Source organism: Taudactylus pleione, unplaced genomic scaffold (assembly GCF_031769625.1).
Source record: "Taudactylus pleione unplaced genomic scaffold, aTauple2 ptg000145l, whole genome shotgun sequence".
NCBI classification, from domain to species: Eukaryota; Metazoa; Chordata; class Amphibia; order Anura; family Myobatrachidae; genus Taudactylus; species Taudactylus pleione.
Genome location: NW_028284547.1, coordinates 2,441,381 through 2,463,721, shown reverse-complemented (window position 1 = coordinate 2,463,721; position 22,341 = coordinate 2,441,381). Strand labels below are relative to the sequence as shown.

General features: G+C 46.1%; 1 protein-coding gene across 8 annotated transcripts in view; it reads left to right on the top strand.

The window, feature by feature from the left end:
- The window catches only part of CACNA1A (calcium voltage-gated channel subunit alpha1 A), a 300,806-nt gene that overhangs the window by 88,654 nt on the left and 189,811 nt on the right, over positions 1-22,341 (top strand). For all 8 annotated transcript variants that reach the window (XM_088473953.1, XM_088473951.1, XM_088473954.1 and 5 more), the window contains 3 exons: positions 13,646-13,737; positions 18,661-18,813; positions 21,413-21,600. In XM_088473953.1, the coding sequence (XP_088330079.1) occupies positions 13,646-13,737; positions 18,661-18,813; positions 21,413-21,600 (433 nt within the window). The remainder of the gene's footprint in view (positions 1-13,645; positions 13,738-18,660; positions 18,814-21,412; positions 21,601-22,341) is intronic.

Below are 22,341 nucleotides of genomic sequence, written 5' to 3'. Positions count from 1 at the left end.
GTAATATGATCAACTACAGTTTAAACATATATAAATTTATTTGTACAAATATACATTTAAATACATTTTTTCCATTCTAAATAAATTATGATGGTACCAGAAATATAGTTTAAATTAAAAATACAATGGGAATTGTTACATTGTTGCATAATCCTAAGCAAATCAGTAAATAGCATAAAAAATCCACACTGTCTGCAGACACTAATTGAAGAAAGTATAATGTTCTGTTATAATTGTGCAGTGGTATCCGCCTCCTCCTCACTGTGGCTCGCCCAACGGTCTCCCTGTCACACATCGGGGACTTAGGGCCTGATTCACTACAGATCGCTATTGCGATCGCAGCTGCGATTACGCATGCATCTATGCTAATGACTGCAATCGCAAAGCTAATATAGAGACCCAAGCCAGCATAGACATGCCCACTACCGCTTTCCCACATCCGTATTTCATTGCAGACCTGCGTTTACATCGGGAACATCGAGGTTCATCGGCTCCTCACGCACAATTATAACAGGTCTGACCTTACTCAGAAATTGCTAACCTCATCGCAAGCAGTGAGTACTCAAGCTGAGTATGACAGTGGCTAATTTGTGCACGCCTAAGTAACGGCGTTCAAACGGACAGGCACGCCTGCTTTTCTCTGACCACTCCCCCGTCACTACCACCAAACGCTGACCTGACGTCACTCACTCTGCGATGGCTTTGTATCTGCGTAGGTGATTGCAGAGCGATCGCAATGCTAACTCATGCACGCGCACTGCGGAGCTTATGTATACGCAGTACGCACCATCGACATATCTGCCTACGCGGTTACAATTGCAATCCATGATGAATCAGGCCCTTAGTCCCCGTTATATGGCAGTCTCCAACCAATCATATTCTGGTTGCCTCGATCATGTGCATGTTCAGCCTATCAAACCCAAGAGAACCCTACTTAAACCTGGATTTGCACTAAGGTGGTGATTCAGCAGAGGATGGAGTTGCAAAGCCACATACAATCAGCTTTGCTGACACCTCCTGTTGCCTCTGCGATCCCAGCACTGTGACCGTCGGTCGCGACGTTGGGTGGTGCCAGCCAGCTAAGTAAGCCTCAGCCGGCTTGCAAGGCTAGTAATCTGCATCCATGGACCACGCCCCCGTATTCGGGAACGCAGACTGTGTCGCCCCCACACTGTCCCGTAAACGTCTCTGACTCAACCAATGTAGTATCCATTTTGAGCTGCAAGCTGGAAATTTTCCCACTGTAAGATCCAAAATTGCCTTAATTATGTCTGGGCAAGCGGGCATTTCCTCTATGGGTAGGTTCCAACCCCATCTTATCTGATTATGGACGGTTTTTGTCCACCTTCTGAAAGATATTCAATGATCCAGGTTGATCCTGATCATCTGCTTCTGACCTTCCGCAGTATGGGTCCTACAAGTTGGCACACAGGACCTCATTCAGAGTCTCTCGCTAGCGCTGTGCGCTCGCAAGTGGCCCGATGGTTTACGTACGTGCATGAGCACGCTTCATTCTGCGCGTGCGCAAACTACTCTGTGCGATCGCAGGCCGGCGCGCTCGTCCACCAAAGACAGCCCAGTGAAATGTGTGACAGGAGAGGCCGTTTGTGGGTGGTAACAGGGGCAGGACACTAATAACGGGGGAGGGGAGGTGCGAACGCAGGCGTGCCTGAGTGTTTCACTGCCGTTTTTGAGGCGTGCATAATTTAACACGCAGCGTCATAGTACACGTCACATGCCTGTTTTTTACACTGAAGTCCTCTCAGTGCTAGCGGTAGGGTAAGGCAACCACAAGCTCTGCGATCGCTTCCGATTGTCCTCGATGTACCAATGTTTTAATACACTTCCTGGAGATGACGTGTGCTGGTTGCCGGATCTGCCTGTGCGATTGGGTGTACGCTGGCCACTCGCTAAGACATGGTGGGCGTACTTATGCCTTGGCGAGCAATCGCTTCCCGTGGCCTTACTTTGACAAATTTGCATACACCTGGTGCGAGCGATCGCATCTAGCGAGAGGCTCTGAATGAGGTCCACAGTCCAGCAGCAGACTGTCAGTGATTGAGGGAGGGGGCGGTGATGGCCTTCATTTCCCAAAATGGAGGGGTGTTGCCACTGTTGGGGAGGGGGGGGGAGTGGCCAGGATCTCCGTCAGCTGACAGAGATTTCTTGGCCTCTTTGTTGTATCTGCGGCAGTCGGCTTGCCTGACCCCAGTTACTTGTTCCGGCACTGTCTCCTAGGTGCCATCCGGGTCCGTCGAGGCTGAGTATGACGTCTCTGCGAGGGGTGGCTGCCCTGCTGTCTGAGTCAGCTTTTTCCTTCTTGCAATTCCCACATATGTGGTGCATGGACGCCGTCATCTTGGTGTGAGTCACCTGGCAGTCTCCAATCAATCGGATTCTGGTGCAGAGCTAAGAGCGCCCTGCTTAAACCTGAATTTTCACTAATACCGGTGCCAGAACAACTTCTCTACATAGAGATCATCTATTGGCTCAGTTTGCCGGTGCATTTGTTCCAGCACTGGTCTTCAGTTGACTGACTCAGTCTGTAAAGGCGCTAACTGTCTCCACCTGTCTGCTTCAGTTTGTGAAGGCACCATCTATGGTATCTCCAGCTGACTGTTTCAGTCTGCAAAGGCGCTATCTGTCTCCAGCTGACTGTTTCAGTCTGCAAAGGTGCTATCTGTCTCCAGTTGTCCGCTTCAGTCTGCAAAGGCGCCACATGTCTCCAGCTTACTGCTTCAGTCTGTAAAGGTGCTATCTGTCTACAGTTTACTGCTTCAGTTGTCCGTTTCAGTCTACAAAGGCGCCATCTGTGTCCAACTGCCCACTTCAGTCTGCAAAGGCGTTTTCTGTCTCCAGCTGTCCGCTTCAGTCTGCAAAGGCGCCACATGTCTCCAGCTTACTGCTTCAGTCTGTGAAGGTGCTATCTGTCTCCAGTTTACTGCTTCAGTCTAAAAAGGCGCTATCTGTCTCCATTTGTCCGCTTCAGTCTACAAAGACGCCATCTGTCTCCAGCTTACAGCTTCAGGCTGCAAAGCTGCTCTCTCCAGTTGTCCGCTTCAGTCTACAAAGGCGCCACATGTCTCCAGCTTACTGCTTCAGTCTGTAAAGGTGCTATCTGTCTCCAGTTTACAGCTTCAGTTGTCCGCTTTAGTCTGCAAAGATGTCATCTGTCTCCACCTTATTGCTTCAGTCTACAAAGGCGCCGTCTGTATCGAACTGCCCACTTCAGTCTGCAAAGGTGTTTTCTGTCTCCAGCTGTCCACTTCAGTCTGCAAAGGCGCCACATGTCTCCAGCTTACTGCTTCAGTCTGTAAAGGTGCTATCTATCTCCAGTTGTCCGTTTCAGTCTGCAAAGACGCCATCCGTCTCCAGCTTACCGCTTCAGTCTACAAAGGCGCCATATGTGTCCAACTGTCCACTTCAGTCTGCAAAGGCGTTTTCTGTCTCCAGCTGTCCGCTTCAGTCTGCAAAGGCGCTATCTGTTCAGCTATCCACTTCAGTCTGCAAGGGGACCTGTCACCAGCTGTCCAATTCAGCCTACAAGAGTGCTACCTATCTCCAGTTGCTCCCTACAGCCCGTGAGGGACATCGTCTATCAGGACTCTTAGTTGGCTTCTCATTCCTGTTCCATTTACCTACCACGTCCATTCTTCTAGTAGCAGGTCTGCATGAGGAGGAGTCTCCTAAAATCGCCCAGCTTCTTTTATTCTCCTGATAAGGAGGCCAGCCCTAAGGTTCCTGGCCCAAGCCAACAAGATTCCAGAATAGTGACACTCTTATTGTTGGACACTATGTTATGTCAACAGCTGATTATGTCTAGTTTTCCCTCCAGGACCTCCAGTGTTGTTAGCTTAGAACCTGTTTCCCCCCCACCTGGCTGAAATCCAACTGGTTTCTCACCATAGAAGTCGGCTTTCATGTAATATATGATCTCTCCAGTAGAAACTCTTTCCTTTCCTTCTCAGCATTACAAGATAAAAATATTTGTATAATTTCCTGAAGTTGAGGCATTGCCACAGCAAAGTCAAAGACCAACTAATCATTTTCTTTGGAATCGCTATCCTTCAGGCTCAGGCAGGCATCAACTAAGTACGGGTCTCACTTTATATGTAGAGCTCAGTCCCTGCGAAGGACTCCTATGAGGATTGGCAGGAGATTCCAATCAAACACGGTTTCCAATCCCTTTTGAATAAAGATTAAACCCATCGAGGGTTTTCAAAATGAACCTATATGTATGAAATGCATGTTGGAGGGATTGTTCCTCCACATTTGGTGGCTTTGTCCCAGATACAAGCCTTTTGGAATGAGATAAAGAATCTCTTAAGAGTTATTCCTGCAGATAAATATGCTCCTCTCTCCTAGGTGCTGCTAGGAGCTACACTAAACCAAAATAAGTTGATTATTTGGTGTTGTATGGTTATACTGTGTGCTAAGCTATTGTTATTGACTTTGACCTAAGTATATTTATGTACGATTGCGGTATCCATTGATCATGGGGAAGTAAGTTTTTTTTAAAAAAAAAAAACAAGGAAAAGACCGCTGAGTTAAAATACAAATGTCTTACACTAAAATATATACCATGACATAAAAAGAGATAACTGACATATCCATTCTAATCATTTTTTTGGGTTGCGGTTCAATGCAAGACGCGATGGGTACAGATGTGTGTCTGTTTACAGTGTGCCGTAATGCAGCTGATCATTAAAGCAGCGGTAAATACCTCTTGTATCGACTGATACAATAGGTATTACTATTTACAAAGCATCACGAAGAGCTGTAAATCTATTCTTCTTTTAAAATGAGTAACATTTCAGTATCATGTTCCCTTAAGTGCACGGGCACAGACATAGCTCCGAGCCTATATTTAGAACACTGCCATAGACATTGGGAGAGGATACACCCTAAATTAGTAACTGTGCACCCAGCATGTTCCCCTATCTAGTGTCCCCTATTCCAATATTTTTATTGATAAGTGGTTTTTAATAACAGAATGAGTTTTACATGAGAAGTGACCTTGACAGCTGTACCATAAGCAGTTTGAGAGAAGGCAACCTCAAGCTGAAGATCGGATGTTCTGCTCGCACTGCTACAAGCGCTGTGGGTGGAGCTATTACTTATATAGTAGGAGTTGGCCAGACTTGGAAGATTAGTACATCCCATTGAGTTAAGTAGCAGCAGTTACATATTAAAAACAGGGTGCTGCATTTCTTCACCTTTAATATATTAACATAAAAGATTAAAGCCCATTTTGTGCGAGCTCTCAAACCAATCTTACTAACTTGCTAGGTAGAAAAAAAAAATAGACTATTGCACTATTCAATAAGTCACTTTAGTTCTACATATGTAAGCCTGTTGTCCTACTCCTATAGTTTATGAATGCATATGATCTCACAGGCTCGTCATTAGACTTTGGAAGGGTATTTCTAGGCTGATATAACATGACCATCCCTCAGACAGCTCAGTGGATTTCTGATGTGAAAAAAAAACTTTTTGCCCCTAAAGTAAGAAAAGACAATAAAATAAAAAAAAACCCATTAAGCAGCCGCAGACACCTCTTTGGGGTATCTGTCTGACATCCTAAGTCATTCATAAAACCTGCATGTCTCCACCCTCCCCTGTCCCCCGCAGGTTGGGGGATGGGTGAGAGCGTTCTGTTCTCAGGAAGATGTTATCAATGAACGGTGGTTTGTCACCAAGGTAACAAGACCAAAGGTAGTCGTGGAAACTGTGTGAATGAGGCATGGCTAGTTGCCATGGAAACCCTCTGAATGGGGATAGACCTAGTGCTGCTGTCACCTCTCTCCCTCCCCAAAAAAATATTATCATAAATCCATAATTTAAGAATCTGATGATAGGATATTAATAGTATATGGAAACGACTCTCCTCAAGCGGTAGAGCTCTGAATACAACGATAGTACATACTACAGCGGAATGAGGGAGAATGCATTAGAGGTTTTACAGTAGTAGACACCAGGCAATAATATCAATAAGCTACTGGGGTGCTATGCAGAAAAATATAAATTAGCCTTAATAAATATAGATTGACAGAGTTATATATCATCGGTTGCTTGTATCATACATGTCATAGATTTTTCATTGAATCTCGATGCTACTCTTCTCCATGTTAGATGCTAAGGAGGCAATGGGAGGCTTTATCTACGTTATGGAAATGACCTACACTAGCTGGCTAAGAATGCAGGTGGTCTCATTTCAGTGAACCCTTGTGGTCTCTGCCATAGGGGTAATGCTCGCCCCTTCTAAATATGAAAATATATCTCTCCAGCAGCTTCTGTTCATAACTAGTAAGAATTTGGTATATTCATTCATTGCAATGTTAACCCGGTGTACAGCGGGGTCAGGGGGTCATGTTCAGTAAAACACATAAATGAACACAGAGGTATCCCATAGTCAGGTCAAGACCATTTTTATGGAAGGAGAGTGGTAAAATAAATAAATGCCTGCCAGGCTTTGCAAATACAATTACGGTCTGGCATGAAAATACCCCTTGTGTGTGCTGGCACAGCTGTCAAAGGATAAACATAGGTCATACATAGATTAATTATATTATTTATTATACAGTATTCATGGTGGAGGCCCTTATGATCATGCCAAATTCATAACACCTACCCCCATTTTAATATACAGACTAGGGGGTAAATTTACTAAACTGAGAGTTTTTAGAAGTGGAGATGTTGCCATAGCAACCAATCAGATTCTAGCTATTATCTTCTAGAAGGTGCTAGTTAAAAGTAGAATCTGATTGGTTGCTATGGGCAACATCTCCACTTTTAAAAACGCTCACTTTACTAAATATACCCCCTGGACACTGTTTGATGGAGATCAGCTTCCACATATAACTGGTCCCTCGCCGCTGCTTGGACAGGATGCCCATAGGATGGGTGTCCTGGGACCCTGCTCTTCATACACTGCACTATTACATTATTCTGTTTGGCACCACACCGAAGTCATTCTCCCTCTTTGCAATCCATCTCAGGGCAATTCAGCAGAGTGAATTTATCCCTATTTTATCCATCACTAGCTCACCAGGCTACCCTGGGGTTGGCAGTGTCCCAGCCTATAGCTATATGCCAAAATGACCAAAATTAATACATTAAATACTGTCAGCTTGAGAGGCCATTACACAATCAGCCAATCAGAAGTGGCTAACTAGTGCTGCCGGTCATCGCCATCACACTGCGCATACCTCCCAACATATGGGAGCTTGAAATCGAGACCCCATGCACGTGTCCAAGGCGGGCACCATAAATAGGGCGTACCCATACAGGAGGGGGAATGGCATCGCGACATGTCTCAATTTCCATCACTCTGGAGGAGCGTCCACCACTCCCTGCCCCCAGGTTGTCCATGCACTGTATAGATGCCAGCTATTCACCCGCTAATCTGTACAGCAGAGCAGCGGTGAGCACGTTCTCCCCCCTCCCACCTGGCTACCCCCTTTCCCACAGCAGGATACTGAGGCCCACGGGTGAGAGTGCCTGAAAAGCGTGACCTTCTTGCCAACAGTGGGACGGTTGGGCGGTATGCACTGCATATCATCACACCAGCCATACGGCACCCGCAGAACGGTGACATGAGTCCTGACAGGTGCATATGCACCCGCATCCAGGTCTACTTCACTAGCGATCACACATCAATACGCCCCTTACAGCATTTTAATTAGTGCCCCCGGCAAAAAAGCTGGTATAGAAATGCTGTTATTTACATCCATTTCATTCACTATGAATGCTACTAATTAAAGCTACACCTACACGCAGCACACTATTCACACATTGGAAATTGCTTTCAGTAGGTAAGTATTACTGTATGGTTCCCACCTACAGCATGAAAACATGGCTCAGTTGTAACGCATTTTAATATGTAGCCTCGGTCACAGAGCATTCGGGGGTTGTTATATTGCTTTTGTAGTGCAAGTGACATGTCTCTGTCTCTGCAGGATATGTCACTGTAGTTTCCGCTTCGTGACCTGTTCAGTTTTGTCCTTAATATCCGCATTATGATGATGTGTTGGGTATATAAGAGGATCAGTTATATTTATTATGTAGCACCAATCACATTGTACATTATGAAGAGAGAGAACCTCAGGGAGGCTGTATTATATGAAAAGAGAGCACCTCAGGGAAGCTGTACAATATGAAAAGGGAGAACCTCAGGGAGGCTGTACAATATGTAGAGGGAGAACCTCAGGGAGGCTGTACAATATGAAAAGGGCGAACCTCAGGGAGGCTGTACAATATGAAAAGGGAGAACCTCAGGGAGGCTGTACAATATGAAGAGGGAGAACCTCAGGGAGGCTGTATAATATGAAGAGGGAGAACTTCAGGGAGGCTGTATAGTATGAAAAGAGGGAACCTCAGTGAGGCTGTACAATATGAAGAGGGAGAACCTCAGGGAGGCTGTACAATATGAAACGGGAGAACCTCAGGGAGGCTGTACAATATGAAAAGGGATAACCTCAGGGAGGCTGTACAATATGAAAAGGGAGAACCTCAGGGAGGCTGTACAGTATGAAGAGGGAGAACCTCAGGGAGGCTGTATAATATGAAGATGGAGAACCTCAGGGAGGCTGTATAGTATGAAAAGAGGGAACCTCAGTGAGGCTGTACAATATGAAAAGAGGAAACCTCAGGGAGGCTGTACAATGTGAAAAGAGAGAACCTCAGGGAGGCTGTACAATGTGAAAAGGGAGAACCTCAGGAAGGCTGTACAATATGAAAAGGGAGAACCACAGGGAGGCTGTACAATATGAAAAGGGAGAACCTCAGGGAGGCTGTACAATATGAAGAGTCAGAACCTCAGGGAGGCTGTATAATATGAAGATGGAGAATCTCAGGGAGGATGTATAGTACGAAAAGAGGGAACCTCAGTGAGGCTGTACAATATGAAGAGGGGAAACCTCAGGAAGGCTGTACAATGTGAAAAGGGAGAACCTCAGGAAGGCTGTACAATGTGAAAAGGGAGAACCTCAGGAAGGCTGTACAATATGAAAAGGGAGAACCACAGGGAGGCTGTACAATATGAAAAGGGAGAACCTCAGGGAGGCTGTACAATATGAAGAGGGAGAACCTCAGGGAGGCTGTACAATATGAAGAGGGAGAACCTCAGGGAGGCTGTATAATATGAAGATGGAGAACCTCAGGAAGGCTGTACAATATGAAAAGGGAGAACCAGAAGGGAGGCTGTACAATATGAAAAGGGAGAACCTCAGGGAGGCTGTACAATATGAAAAGGGAGAACCTCAGGGAGCCTTTACAGCATGGAGACAAATAGACTCAGTGAAGGTGAATAGTATTAAAAGGGAGAACCCCAGGAAGGTTTTACAGTGTGAAGATTAGAACCTCAGAGAATCCGAATGAAAGGAAAAGGCAAAACCCAATGGAGGCGGAACAATAAGCAGAGGGAGAGCCTCAGTGTAAGACTGGCCAATGAAAGGGGGGTATTGAATAGTGCAGATACACTAGTTTCTCATTCCTGCAGCAATCACTTCCACAGCCAACGGGACATACATTGGTTCCAACCCTACCTCAATGGGACACCGGAATCATAGAGGGCCTGATTCAGAGGCGTGCGCAGTCGCGGCACCAGCAGCTGTGTATTTTGTATCGCGGAAGTGATAATATGTAAATGCTAGTTTCTGCCTTTCCCTTGGGTACTAGTGTGCGCCGAAATGTGACCCTGAGATGCCCACTTTCAGTCCTGTGCATGCCTGTGGTTCTGCACAAATGCTATTGGTGCACCATCGACACTTGCTCCCTCTGAACATCGCCTCTGTGGCTGTGGCACTGCGCCTGAGCACACGCCCACTTTCACTGACACGCCCACGACACTCCCATGCACCTTTGTGCGTATACTCAGGGCTACCCCTGCTCCGTAGGTGTTCCCAGAATATGTTGTGCATGCGCAGTCAGTGGCGTCACTGGGGGGGGGGGTGCAGATCGGCGAGCAGCGGTGATGGATGACGCACACATCCACTGTGCTTTGAGAGAGGCAGGGGGCCGCCCAGCGGCTCCAGAGTGCTGGGCAAACCCCTAGCATGATGAGAACAGGGGTGTGACACGCGGTCACGCCCCCAAATCATCATACACCAGGGGGCAATGCTTTAATTTGAACAAGGCCACACCCCTTTCATGGCTAGCACAAAGGACCATAGGATGGGTGACAGGGAGAGTACAGCACACTGGGTGTCACCAACCCCAGTGACAACTTTGTGCGCAGTAGCAAATAATCGCTCTACTGAGTAAACAACGTCACTGGGTCCGGTTAGCGGGCTTCCCTGAATAGGATGTAATCATATTGCCGGCGGACGGATGCCGGACGTCGATATACCGCTGCATAAATCCCGCTGCCCGGAAATATGCCGACGCCGAAATCCGGAAGGTGAACAGGATACCGACGTCGGCATCTCAAAGAACAGCAATCCCAATTGTCTGGACGGGCAAGTCACTGTCCTGTCCCTGGGGAAGGGGGGATTAGGATTAGGCACCCGGGGGGGGGGGGCTTAGGGTTAGGCACCCCCTGAGAGTTAGGTTGAGGGTGCGGGAAGGGGGGTTAGGCACCCCCGGGGAGGGTTAGGCTAGGGGTAGGGGAAGGGGGGGGGAGATTAGGGTTCTTACCTACTGTTGTCTGAATTCTGAACCAGGCGGCTTCCCGCTGTCAGGATACTGATTCCCTCTGAATTAGGCCCAGAGTTTCACCCAGACCTCTGATATTTCATCCCTAGTTACTGCTCACTTTCTGTCCCACTGACCTACTAACTACTCATTAATAAATCAGAATTAGCCAAGGGGGAAAGGTCATTGTCTGTAGTTGCCAGATTTTGTTCTCTATGTAATATATGATGAGCTTTATAATGACGCTGAGTATTTTCATACTGCACCATCATGATGCTGAGTAAAGGTGATTTTCCCTAAGACACTAAATTGTACTGGATTTCATTGAGCAGCCTGTAGTCATTGCTGTATAAGACAGAGAAGCTTCCCTGAACTGATCTATGTTCCCGGAGGGTGTGTGCTGACTCATCTCCCCACTGCACAGAAGCCACAGCTAAATGTCTCTGACCCTTCTGTCATTTTTGTTAATCATCCTAAACACTTAACCCTTTCTGTGCTAATACACAGTTACAGAATAATATGATATTTGCACAGGGTTGGACTGGCCCACAGGGGTACAGGGGAAATCCCCGGTGGGCCCCACTGCCTGTGGGCCCACCCCCATCCTCTAGGTGTCAGGTTCCGGACCTCAAATTATAGATTGTTACTCTATTAGACGGCTAGATACCTGGTGGAGCAGATCCACTGAGCAGCATGGGACTTGGTTCCCTTCTATAGAAACTACACCAGGACTTGCCTAATGGTTAGCCAAGCATCTGTGGTGGCTGGCCACACCCCTTAAGCATGGACCCCGGTGGGCCCTTCATGCCCCAGACCGACACTGTATTTGCAACTTGGTCAATGTACATTTATTTACAGGAAATAAGACACTCAGGAGCTGGGTTACTGTAATAATGAGTTACATGTACAGTAATAATACGTTTTAGGAATAATAAGAACCTCAGCAGCTGAGTCACTGTAAGAACATATTATATGGGTGATATGACGTTTAGGAGCTGGGATACTGTGATAAGATGTTACAGGGGTAATAAGACACTCAGGAGCTGGGTTACTGTAATAAGATGTTACAGGGTAATAAGACACTCAGGAGCTGGGTTACTGTAATATGATGTTACAGGGGTAATAAGACACTCAGGAGCTGGGTTACTGTAATAAGATGTTACAGGGTAATAAGACACTTAGGTGCTGGGTTACTGTAATAAGATGTTACAGGGGTAATAAGACACTCAGAAGCTGGGTTACTATAATAAGATGTTACAGGGGTAATAAGACACTCAGGAGCTGGGTTACTGTAATATGATGTTACAGGGGTAATAAGACACTCAGGAGCTGGGTTACTGTAATATGATGTTACAGGGGTAATAAGACACTCAGGAGCTGGGTTACTGTAATAAGATGTTACGGGGTAATAAGACACTCAGGAGCTGGGTTACTGTAATAAGATGTTACAGGGGTAATAAGGCACTCAGGAGCTGGGTTACTGTAATAAGATGCTACAGGGGTAATAAGACACTCAGGTGCTGGGTTACTGTAATAAGATGTTACAGGGGTAATAAGACACTCAGGAGCTGGGTCACTGTAATAAGATGTTACAGGGGTAATAAGGCACTCAGGAACTGGGTTACTGTAATAAGATGTTACAGGGGTAATAAGACACTCAGGTGCTGGGTTACTGTAATAAGATGTTACAGGGGTAATAAGACACTCAGGAGCTGGGTCACTGTAATAAGATGTTACAGGGGTAATAAGACACTCAGGAGCTGGGTTACTGTAATAAGATGTTACAGGGGTAATAAGACACTTAGGTGCTGGGTCACTGTAATAAGATGTTACAGGGGTAATAAGACACTCAGGATCTGGGTTACTGTAATAAGATGTTACAGGGGTAATAAGACACTCAGGAGCTGGGTTACTATAATAAGATGTTACAGGGGTAATAAGACACTCAGGAGCTGGGTCACTGTAATAAGATGTTACAGGGGTAATAAGACACTCAGGTGCTGGGTCACTGTAATAAGATGTTACAGGGGTAATAAGACGCTCAGGAGCTGGGTTACTGTAATAAGATGTTACAGTTGTAATAAGACACTTCAGGAGCTGGGTTACTGTAATAAGATGTTACAGGGGTAATAAGACACTCAGGAGCTGGGTTACTGTAATAAGATGTTACAGGGGTAATAAGACACTCAGGAGCTGGGTTACTGTAATAAGATGTTACTGGGGTAATAAGAGACTCAGGAGCTGGGTTACTGTAATAAGATGTTACAGGGGTAATAAGAGACTCAGGAGCTGGGTTACTGTAATAAGATGTTACAGGGGTAATAAGACACTCAGGAGCTGGGTTACTGTAATAAGATGTTACAGGGGTAATAAGACACTCAGGAGCTGGGTTACTGTAATAAGATGTTACAGGGGTAATAAGACCCTCAGGAGCTGGGTTACTGTAATAAGATGTTACAGGGGTAATAAGAGACTCAGGAGCTGGGTTACTGTAATAAGATGTTACTAGGGAAACTCAGCAGCTGAGTAACTATAATAAAATGTAATAAAATGTTAAATTGTAATAAAGCAGTCAATACTGTAATTGCATTTTGGGACTTTGTTAAAGTTAGTTATTAAAATAGCACATAGTTGTTGCTATGTTACCTTATTAAACCTGGTCAGCCTAATATTTACAGCAAGCGATTATTTGGCCACATGGCGGGAATAGATGAGACGCTATTTCTATACTGTGACTGGTCAATTTCTTTGCATGCTATTAATTCTTTTAAAAATGGCGAGCAAGACTGGTTGTGCAGAATAACTTCTGATCATATACGTTACTGAACATTTATGCAAAAAACATAACTTTTAACCTAATTGAAAATAAATATGTTAAATGTATGTTATCCACACAATGCATCTCCTGTGGCTCTCTTTTTTTTTTTTTTACTTACCTGGATAAGAACACGTCAACATGTTATTTATAATGAATAACTTTCCTTTGTCTGTCGTCATACCTTTCTGCCCCCAGGATTGTGGCATCTACTGGGCCAGAGTTTGACCTGCGGACACTCCGAGCTGTGCGTGTTCTGCGACCTCTAAAACTGGTGTCTGGAATCCCAAGTACGTGTGACCTCCATATTGCTTCTAAGAAATGTCAGGTGTCAGCAGTTTTGCATCCTAATGTCGAAGTCTTGACTGTGTTTTTTTTTTTTAAATCTTTTTGGAAAACATCTGTGATTGTCCGCAAAGTGCTCTTCACGAGTCTTGGCTGTTGTCATGGATGGCCGTAATGGCGTTTTCTTTTGCGCTGATCATAGAGTGGGGTTGGCTGGTCATTGATGAATGTTAAAAAGTAACTCCCTTTAAAATTGAGTTTCTCCATCCCCCTATGGCCTTACCTTTTCCAGTGCCGCTTGAACAGATGCAGGGGTTGCCAGGTAGAATCCTCCAGGTAGGATTTAAATTGTTGCCAATCGGGTTGAGAGTAGGAGCTGGTTATTATTATTGTATATTTTCCTTACCACCACAGTCAGTTTAGTTGGAGGCTCATTACCTGAGATTTATACAATATGGTGGGGGCTGTAGGAACTTCCTTTCAACCACTTACTTGGTGGTTTCACCGCTAGAGCTTTCTGTGTCTAGGATGATGGTGGCCCTTGCTTCTGTTCAATTTGGGATAGTTGGGTAAGGATCACAGTACCCTTTGCATCCACACTGGATTTGTAAATGGGCTGGGGGGGAGGTGTGTTTATAGAGGAGATACTCCATTTTTGGGTAAAAATGTTTTACACGTAAAATAGTAATTTCCACCGCAATTGGCAGAGGCACTTGTGGTCCTATTTGAACCCACTGGCCTTTTCACTACGTTAGCTTCTCTCGTGAGCCAACTCCTTGTGGGATCAGTGCTACTAAAATGTAATAGGACAAAGGGGTCCAGTTATCAGTGACCGCATTGGCCATGCAATCTGGGTGTGATATTAGCGCCCATGATCGCATTGGAGGATGCGATTTACCGCGCGGATGTATGATAAAACATCTGCAGCCCGTCCCTGCGGTGTACTGGGAGTAAAGTGACCGCATCCACGAGGTCTTTACTGCCGGGACTCCGGTGCATGCGTGGTCTACTGACCGTGCATGCGCCATGGCCATTGCCAGTGTAGGGTTCCTATGGAAGCCTCTACCGGTAGTTCTTGTGATGTGTAGCCCATAACTACAGCAGGCTATACCGCCATCTTCAGTAGCTGCGGGGGGAAGTTGGTAAATATGGCAGCATCACATCCCCTATAGTAACCTATGGGGGTTGCGGCTGCTGGCAGGAATTTGCTGCGATCCCTCTGTCATACAGTCAGGGGATACCAAATATTTGTGGTAACCCCCCCCCCTCCCAAAACAGAGTGTTTATTAATAAATGGGCCCCAATGGTATGTTTGTATAAGTAGGTAACTTCGGGAGAACTTCTGGAGAGCTCTTGTCGGCGTGTCACCAGAAGTAGGGGTGAGCGAGCAAGGGACGCAGTGGGCAATTCCTCCTTATCACTTTTAGAACAAACAATGGAGAGAGAAGGGTTTCATCTGTTCTACTACTAGTGATTTCAGCAACCCAGTCGTTGGAAGTTCACTATATGTGCCTACATAGATTTTCTCCCCTTCTCCTACCTGCAGTCATGTATCAGATGGCTGAAGCTTTCCTCCTATTGATAGCCATGGATGTGCCCCTCCTCCCCTCCCCTGGTGAAGTGTTGCCAGCCCTGCGATGACCATGCCATTCCTGTCACTGATGCAGAACCTGCAGTTCAGGAAATGTGTCACCAGTGAACGTGTGCCAGATGACCATATTGATGTTTAGTCATCGTTAAAACCATTACACGTTTAACCATTCAAATCCCATCAAGTGTTGCAGTTGGTAAATGCAAACTTGCCAGTTATTGACCCAAACATTTGTATGTATTTATATTTGTCTGTGTACACACCCCCATCCCTATGTTTACCCAATAACGCCTCATGTCTATAAATATTTAACCCCTATGTTTTGTTTTTGGCATGTTTGTGTACAGAGTCGGGTTTATGTTTACCAAAAATCCACTTTTATCCATAAATGTTTACAAGATATCCCTCTCATATCTGTATTGTACATTACTCTCTTTAATATTTTTGAATATCCTTCATTTTCTTGTTAATACAATATTCTTCTTTTGGGTTACGTTATAGGATGAGAACCTGTGCCGCAGGCTGCACTAACCAATAGAGGTCCTTTTACTATGTGCAAAAGGTCCTCCACGCATTGCATATTCACCTTTGGTCCCAACATGTGCCTTGATGCCAATACCATTGATGGTGAACTATATATGAAATGCACCAATGCCAATGGTTTTTGCACGTAATCCAGAATAAAGATTATTTGATTGATTTTGCAGAATTAAGATAGAAGGGTGGAGAGGAGCGCACGGTAATTTTCACTCCGCAATTGGAGCTCATTTTTGCACTAGCTCAGATCTCTTCTCTGTACTTTTAAAAGAAGCCATTGAAGGCCACTAAGTCGCACTTTGGCATACTCAGACTAATTTAATACAAAACGTCACACACATAAAAGTGCCACATGTAATAAAGCCAGCCCCAATGTCATGTACTCTCAGGATTATGCCTAATTTGAATCTAAACCAAGCATTATAGTCTAGGTTTTAAGGACAGCCATGCTTGAGTCCAGATGGTTAAATCAAATTGACTGAGGTACTAATTAAGTCACCTGTGATCAAGCATGGACATCCCTAAAACCTGATCTGTCATGTCAAAGTTTGGGTAACTCTGATTTAATGAAATGGGTGTTTCTAGTGGCAGGCTGTTGGACTTTAAAGTGACATTTACACTACTGCACAGACCGGGTTCCATACTATAGATTGACAGTTGAAAGGTTGTCAATGTCTAGATAGACACCAGATGTTAGACAGACAGTAGGTTGATAGGGACACACTAAAGGTCGACATGGAAGAAGTTTGACTGGTACAAAGGGTCGACATGGTCAAAAGGTCTACACTAAAATGGTCAACACTTTTTTTTTTTTAGGGTTAGACACTTACCGGAGGGTTAGGATTAGGCACTTACTCTGACGGGTAGGTTTAGGCACCAGGAGGGAGGGTTAGGCACTTACCAGAGGGTTAGAGTTAGGCACTAGAAGGAGCAGTTAGGGTCAGGCACCTACCCTGACGGTTAGGCACCAGGAGTGAGGGTTAGGCACTTAACAGAGGGTTAGGGTTAGGCACTTACCACAGGGTAAGGGTTAGGCACTTACTCTGACGGTTAGGTTTGGGCACCAGGAGGGAGGGTTAGGCACTTACCAGAGGGTTAGGGTTAGGCACTTACTCTGACGGTTAGGTTTAGGCACCAGAAGGGAGGGTTAGGCACTTACCAGAAGGTTAGGCACTAGAAGGAACAGTTAGGGTCAGGCACCTACTCCGACAGTTAGGCACCAGGAGGGAGGGTTAGGCACTTACCAGAGGGTTAGGGTTAGGCACTTACCAGAGGGTTAGGGTTAGGCACTTACCGGAAGGTTAGGCACTTACTCTGATGGTTAGGTTTAGGCACCAGAAGGGAGGGTTAGGCACTTACCAGAAGGTTAGGCACTAGAAGGAACAGTTAGGGTCAGGCACCTACTCCGACGGTTAGGCACCAGGAGGGAGGGTTAGGCACTTACCAGTGGGTTAGGCACTTACCGGAGGGTTAGGCACTTACTCTGGCGGTTAGGTTTAGGCACCAGAAGGGAAGGGTTAGGCACTTACTCTGACAGTTAGGTTTAGGCACCAGAAGGGAGGGTTAGGCGCTTACCAGAGGGTTAGGCACTACAAGGAACAGTTATGGTCAGGCACCTACCCCGACGGTTAGGCACCAGGAGGGAGGGTTAGGATTGGGCTCCAAGGGGAGGGTTAGGGTGAAGATTAGGGTTAGGAAAAAAAGTGTCAACCATTTTTGTGTCTACCAGATTAGTGTTGGCCTTTTGTCCAAACTCTCACCCTATTACATTTTGGCCTCTGGTGTCTATCTAGACATTGTCGACCTTTTTTAACTGCCTATTATACCTCACCCGCAGAGATCATCCTTCCTCTCCACACATCTAGGCACACGTGTAATTCAGTAGAAGACACTCAGGAGAGTGGAAAGGTGCGCTTTGTCACGCACTGATTGGACCATCAAGGCACCCGGTCCCACATGTAATAATGGAAGACCCTTGTGCACCTCATTCTCTTCATTCAGTTAAAACATAAAAGAGACTAATATTAAAGACAAAAATATAATTTAGTGAAGAGGGCGTCTCTTCAGATTTTCACGTGCACACCCAAGCGCAATTCTAGGCTGCAGAGGCGTCTCCACCTGCACCAGGTGGACCATGCTGGCACACTAGTACAATGCTTCTATGCAACATGAAAGCGCAACGTGGATCCCATTATAAAGTAAGACGCAAAAAGGCTGCTAGCTCACTACTCCAGTTACACAGAGTGAAAATGTCCGTTCACCCCTCTGCACAGCAAGGAATGTCCCTAAAATGCCCACCCTCCATTACAATGATCTTGCTCCGCAAAATTAAATCTTGTTTTCACACAGCTTCGCAAAAGCAGACGCAGTCCTGCACCTACTTGAAACTTTGCAAACAGTGCCCTCGTCCTACCCAAATTCTCCCAAACACCGGCAGCTTGCTCTGTAAATGCAGACTCATTTGCTGAAAAGGCGATACCTATGCTGCTTTTGTGTGTCATAAATTACCCCCAGTGAAAGCCGCCATTTTATCGGTGGAGCCACTATTCATGAGAATACTTCCTGTCCATTCCTAATAAGTGGTTTAGCCACAAAATGGTGTTTGTGTGGTTTGGATCAATGTGGATGTATTGCCATTCTTTTTTTACTATTTATGACATTAATAAATGTAAGCCTCAATGCATAGTTGAGCCTGTGAGTTGTCCCTTAATATATCTGTGACTATACTTCTCACAATGATGGCAGCCATTTTGTCAGAGGTCTTTTTTATTGTGCTGATGGTCCTATCCTTTGCCTGCAGGTTTACAAGTGGTCCTGAAGTCTATTATGAAAGCCATGATTCCCCTGCTCCAGATTGGGCTGCTGCTGTTCTTTGCTATTCTTATCTTTGCTATCATTGGGCTTGACTTCTATATTGGAAAATTCCACAATTCCTGCTACGATCCTCAGGGAGGTAAGATTTCCCTGTTCTTCTGACCTGTCACACACTCCTTGCTTAGGGGCAGATTCAGGGCCTCAGAGTTTTATCGGGATGCAGTTATTATGCCGGCAGTCGGAATACCGACACCACAATCCCGCCACGCGGCATAATGCCGATGGTGATATCCCGGTGGACATCAGGATATCGGCGTCAGCATCCCGACCGCCGGAATTCAGAATGTCCGGACAGCGGGTAAGTATGCGCTGTTAGCCGGGAATGGAGGTGGTTAGGATTAGGCACCCCCCGGGGGAATTAGGGTTAGGCATCCCCCCGGGAATGTTAGTGTTAGCGTACGGGGTGGGGGGGTTAGGGTTAGGCACCCCCCCAGGAGACTTAGGTTTAGGGTGCCGGGAGGGGGCTTTAGGGTTAGGCACCACTAGGGGGGACTTAGGGTTAGGCACCCCCCCGGGGAGGTTAGCGTTAGCCACCACTAAGGGGAGGGACAGGGGAGGGTTAGATTACTTACCTCATCTCGTCGGGATCTCATTATGTCGGGCTTCTGGGGTTGGTATTTGAACCTGCGGTAGTTCAATAGCATTCCAGTTTTACAAACGCAGCAAGTTTTATAACTCACTGTGTGTGATAATGGTGCTCCAGCCAATCAGCTCCCAACTGTCACCTGTGTGAAAAATGACAGTTGGGAGCTGATTGGCTAGAGAACCATTTATCATACGCAATGAGTTTTAAAACTCGTTGCGTATGATAAAACTTGTTGATAAATGGACCCCTCAGAGTTCCATGCTATCCGGCTCTGATATTCGTCCGTATGCAGAGTGGTAACGCATTTATGTGGCTGCACCGCCCCCGTCCATCCTCTTGCAGACGTAGCCGTCATCACTATCATGGCGCCTTTAAACCAGACCTATCCTTGAAGCAAGAGATCCGTTCGCAATCAGATGAATCTCTGCAAACGTTCATCTGGGCACAGCCCGAAAATGCCGCCCCCACGACACAAATCCCAGATCACATAACTTACGTGTTAATGCCCCTTGGCTGCCCAGTTACACCTTCCAAAGTGGAGTAGCAACAGAGATATGTACGGCTGAATAGTCGCGCGTCTGCGGCTGATGCGTGCGCAGCGTAAAATGTCACAAGATCCGTCCGCAAAATAGACTTTATGTTTCACTTCCTGGACAGGTAAAGAGATTTAAAAAAATATACAAAAAAAACATAAACTGCCCATTGGTAGCTCAATTGTTTTTGCCACAAGTCACAAAAAAAGCCATATTGCGATTCATCTGTTTATATATACGGAATACACAGATTTTGCCATCGGTCGATGGGGTTTATTTAGTAAAATATGCAGAAGCCTCCTCATAATTCTCGACTTTTTACGCATATTTAGTTTTCACTTAATTTATATGAATGCTCCTGCCTGGTCACACCATGCAACTGCGAGGACAAAACTGGGCTACGGTGGACCTATGCCATATTTCGCAATTGCGAAAGACAGCATCATAAGTCTGTACCCGGCACATGCACAGAGCGGATCTCTTCCTTGCTTTCTCCCAGTACCAGGAGACACAACGCCACCTGGAGGTGCAATGCTTCTCTCAGGTTTATTAATAGCGTTTGTGTGCAGCCCCATTGAAACCTTTGGGGGCTGCACAAACCAATAATAAAAAGGCAAAGAAATCAGTGATTTCTCCACATTTGTTTCAACACGAAATATAGACAAACAATATGTCTCTATATTTAAAATTTTTTAAAGTCTACTAAATAGACCCCAGTGTCTCACAATGGGGCCTATTCGTTATCCTCAATGGGCCCAATACACATGTTCTAAGCAATGGGCCCATTTATTATTTGCTTGCGGCAGGTGGCGTTTCTAGAGAGATGGGGCCCCTTGTGCAGTCTCCAAAACGGGCCCCCTCCTCTCTGTCCGGCGGCCGGCAGCGCAGTGAGCTGTGCGCGGCCAGCGCCACATTTATAGACTCTAGGCACTAGAGTGCGCCCAGAGTCTATACAGGATGCACAGGTCACTGGGAAAATGGCTGCGGCGGCCATTTTCCAGTCGTTTTACAGCGCCGGACCACCGCACTGACGTGGGACTCCACACACCCTGCACCCATTATAGATACGCCCCTGGCTTGCGGGTACCAATGGCATCTTCATGTGGAAGGAGGTCCAGGGTTGCGAAGAGGATCTCAACGGATCCCTCCACTGCCTCCCCACATGTCCTGCAGCCGTGCATAGGGGCACCGGTAAGTACAATTGCTACTTCAGTAGCAGTGTTAGCGATTGCAGGGACAGCTGCTTTTCAGCGCGACACTGAATTGCTCCAGTAGTTTGGTATCCACAGCCGCAACTCACGACGAGATTAATACTTAATTATCGTCCCCCGATGATGAATAGGATCCATTGAAACTTACAATAAATTACAACTGAGATTATACACACCGATACATGAAGTTTGTCTTATATGCAAATCTCTTTCATATTATTATTATTATTACATAAAGTTACTTGATGCTTTATTTTATTTGAATGTAAGGCTCCAGAATTGAGAGAGTCTTTGGTCCGGGCAGAGAGCATGCACTTTAAAGCTTTCCCTGTATTTTTCCCCCTACAGAAGAAATCAAGGTGGAGGGCCTTTGTGGCAATGAGACGTCCTCGCGCAACTGCCCCAATGATACTGTGTGTTACGATAAATGGGAGGGACCTAATAACGGCATCACTCAGTTTGACAACATCTTGTTCGCGGTGCTCACCGTATTTCAGTGCATAACCATGGAAGGGTGGACGGACATATTGTATCATGTAAGTACGACAAGATACGTATGTATTAAAGTTGTTATGTCCAAGTCTAGTGGGAACTAAGGGCCTGATTCAGAGCCGGACGCTCTTTGAGAGCACTCGCTCTGAATCAGGGCGTACCCGTTTTTTTTTAAAGATGGCCTCCTGGCCGCTCGCTAAGCTGTGGGTGACCACCCACAGCTTTAGCGAGAGGCCAGTGACGGTCGTGATGGTCACGACCATCGCGGCTTGCGACGAGACCCTAGTGGTAGGGTCTCATTCCCGCAATCCCCAGTGAGTTTTCGGTTCTAGTAGAACCGGAAGCTCACCAATGACATCACTCGGGAACGCCTCCGTTTGGCCAGCCACCCCCCCCCCCTGCCCGCCTCCAAAATGGGGCAAGCTGTCAATCACAATCGACAGCTGCCCCGCTTTGGTGCGAGACCCATAGCGACGGAGCGCCCGTCGCTGGCCGGGTCTCGCACATTCACACGCCGGAGCCGGCTCCGGCGTGCGCATGCGCAGTGGGGGACCATCGACCCGCTTCAGGCCCTAAATTCACAAAATGTGCAGAAATACGTGTACACATGACACCCACAAAATGACACTTCTATTTACTACAAAAAAAAAAAAAAGTAGTAATACGCCAACAGTGGTTGTACAATGACCAATGCTCTAACACGAATTGCCCTAGTACTATTCTGTCAGTGTTATAAGAGCTGGAGGGGGCAGGGGAGAGCCATGGACTTTGTCAAAATGATGAAA